Genomic DNA, 3,020 nt, shown 5'->3' on the forward strand with positions numbered 1-3,020 from the left:
AAGTTATTACATCAATTAAAACATGCAGAACAAGAAATAAGCATAGTAGATGGAGCACCTAATCCAATCTATATACATGAATGGTGGACCTACTCAGATTTTAACTCAAAGCTAAATATGATGAACAAAATGAAAGGAACCCTTCATCACAAATCTGAACAGCATAGCTAGGCTTGTGTAATTTATTGTTAAAGAGAAACAGCTTCTCAATTTATGTATAAGAAATTCATAAATGTCAACCTAAAATGTATAGCTAACAGAGGATACTATTCACACTTCCCCCTAAAACCAGAGACAGAGATATGAATGATACAGCGCATACGAATGGCCTAAATTACAACATATCAACAAATTGTAATAAAGAGCCTAACAAAAGAATGAAAGAAGCTTATCTTCAAAGGCCCAACCTGAGATCCAGAGTGAGACTTGAAGAATATGAAGAAGATGAACCATCTTCAAGAGGGGCAGGCATGTTCAAATCCAAATCAATGAAACCTTCTTCTGTAGCTGCATTATTCTCCCAATGGAATCTCTTGTGATCTGCTGTTCCTAAAATCATCATCGACATTTTATTCTCCAGATTGATACTGCTCCTCTCATGGCTACAATGCCCAAACAGAGTAATTTCATCTTCTGTTTCTTCATCGCTCTTTGCCATAGCGAAACAGCCTCTCACATTCTTATGACTTGCCCTATGTCCACCAAGCGCTTGATGTGATCCAAACACTTTCTTACAACTCGAGCATTCGAATCGACAATCAGAAACCCTAGAAATCGAATTAGGGCCATTTGCAAGCATTAGCAAACAATTAGCGATGTCTTGATCTTCTTCAGTAAACGAAGATTCTACCAAATCAGTAGCGATATTAGGGCTAAAATTAGGAGAAACCGAAATAGGACGACGGAAATTAATCGGCGGAATAATCCCCCGCCATTGACGTTCGGGATGACACCTCATGTGACCGAAAAGCGCTTTATTCGACCAAAATCTCTTCCCGCATTCAGTACATGGAGGAGTGATCTTCGGTGCATTGGGATCGGGTTTCTTGCTATACTTAGCCTTGGAAGAGACGACGGCAGTGACGACGGTGGAGTCGTCGGTTTCGATTCTTGACCTTTTCTTGCGGGGACGGCGGCGCTTGGTAGTTTCGACCATTTGGAGTTCAAAAGGAAGAGTGAGGTCGAGAGGAGAGCTGCTACTACTGGCAATGGAGACGGAATTGAAATGTGGATTCATGATAAGGAGATTAAAGAGAGAAGAAGGGAGCTGAAAATGGAAGAAAAGCCGAAAAGTGTAACAATGGCGGAAGGATTTGGATTTCGTAGGCGAAGAGACGGTTATTGGTTCTTCTTTCAAAGAGGTACTACTGTCACAGACATGGCGGTTTTTTCTTATTTTTCATTTTCATTTTTATTTTTTTATTTTTCAGTTGGTTATTGCGGTAGTTACGGGCATTACGGGGAGAGATTTTATTTTATTTTTTATTTTTATTTTATGCGCTCTTTCAACTGACTTCAGTCTTACCTGGTCAAATTTGATCGTGACCGTTCATTTCGTAGACAAGATTTCAACTAGCTTTATCTTTTATGGATCCTCGTATAGATTAGTTTGCACGGAAGCTTCCTTTAAATTACGATTCTGGTCTTATAGCGATAAGAAAATTAAGCCGAGTTAGTTATTATACCAAGGATTCAATTATCGACCTCGATTTCGATATTTTATTTATACTAAGAATTGATACATTATCAGATATATCGATAAAAGATCGATATCGATGAGTATTTCTATAAGTCACGAAATTTATAAAATTTATTTAGCTTAATAATTAAGTTATTTTTACTCTAAAACTAAATTATGGATATTATGATATTTGTTTATGACTACAAGCATTTATAAAAGATGTTGGAGATATCCTTCAATATTTAATATTAATATTTAACCTTTCGATTTATAGATAAAATATTGATGGATATATTGACGGATATTTTCATCCTTGATTATACTTTGTGTTTGGGCATTTAATGAGCGGATTATTATATTACATCTCATATTTTGGTTGATATTTTTAACTATTATAACCTACAATTAAGTACAATATTACTATTTCAAATATCTCTTTATTACCATGTTTACTATTTCCAGAGTATAACAGTCGCACCTCAAACACAAACTATTATAATCTAGACTAAAACATCCACTAATAGTATATAATAGTCTGTATTTTGAGTGCAAACTATTTTAGTTTGGAAAACACGGTAACGAAGATGGAAAGAGATGACATATAGGAAAATAGTAGACAATATTAAAAATAGTAAGCACGATGATAAGAGAGGTTTGAAATAGTAATACAATTTATGTATAATAGTTGAAAACATCAACTATTATAATTCAATTGGAATGCAAAGATGAAGTGGGTTGTAATATTTACTTAAATTTTTTAAAAGTTGGGGCCAAATACCCCTTAATTCCAACCAAGGTTTGAAAAATCGTTGTGGATGGAAATATCAAGATTTGTTATTCTATAGAAATATCAATAGAATTATTGATATAGATGGAAATTTTGGAAAAGATAAATTGATATAATTAGTTAATGAAATTTTGATTGTATCTTAATTATACTATAGTTGACCATTTTTAATCATTATTTCTATGAAGTAAGATAATATTCAAATGTGTATTGTAAATATTTATGTAAATATCGATGCAATAGCATAAATTTAAAAAAGAAATGAAAAATAATTACAAGATAATATCAAATATTAGTAACTAATTACAAAATTAAATGAGACATGAAATATTTACATGCGAAATAATAGTACATTGTTTATCATAAAGTTACATATCTAATACAAAAATATGACTTTTGAGCATCTAATCCATAATCTGAATAATTCCGATAGAAACTACAATATTGCTCTCAAGTCATCATATATTGAAAATACTGAAGATAGCTATTTAAATGAAAATTATAGGACTTATACGGCCAATATATAGACTCTATTGGTTGATACAATACAAT

At 32.6% G+C, this 3,020-nt stretch overlaps 1 protein-coding gene across 1 annotated transcript; it reads right to left on the reverse strand.

Annotated features, from left to right (window-relative positions):
- Nucleotides 1-215: 215 nt before the first annotated feature.
- LOC120078687 (zinc finger protein ZAT3) lies at nt 216-1,471 on the reverse strand. The gene has a single exon (XM_039032986.1). It carries the CDS (start codon nt 1,235-1,237, stop codon nt 395-397), a length of 843 nt encoding a protein of 280 aa, XP_038888914.1. The 5' UTR covers nt 1,238-1,471; the 3' UTR covers nt 216-394.
- Nucleotides 1,472-3,020: the final 1,549 nt, after the last annotated feature.

This window comes from Benincasa hispida, chromosome 5 (assembly GCF_009727055.1).
Source record: "Benincasa hispida cultivar B227 chromosome 5, ASM972705v1, whole genome shotgun sequence".
Lineage (NCBI taxonomy): Eukaryota > Viridiplantae > Streptophyta > Magnoliopsida > Cucurbitales > Cucurbitaceae > Benincasa > Benincasa hispida.

Excerpts from the sequence above, each read along its gene's own strand:
- LOC120078687 (XM_039032986.1), bottom strand. The coding sequence starts at position 1,237 with ATGAATCCACATTTCAATTCCGTCTCCATTGCCAGTAGTAGCAGCTCT.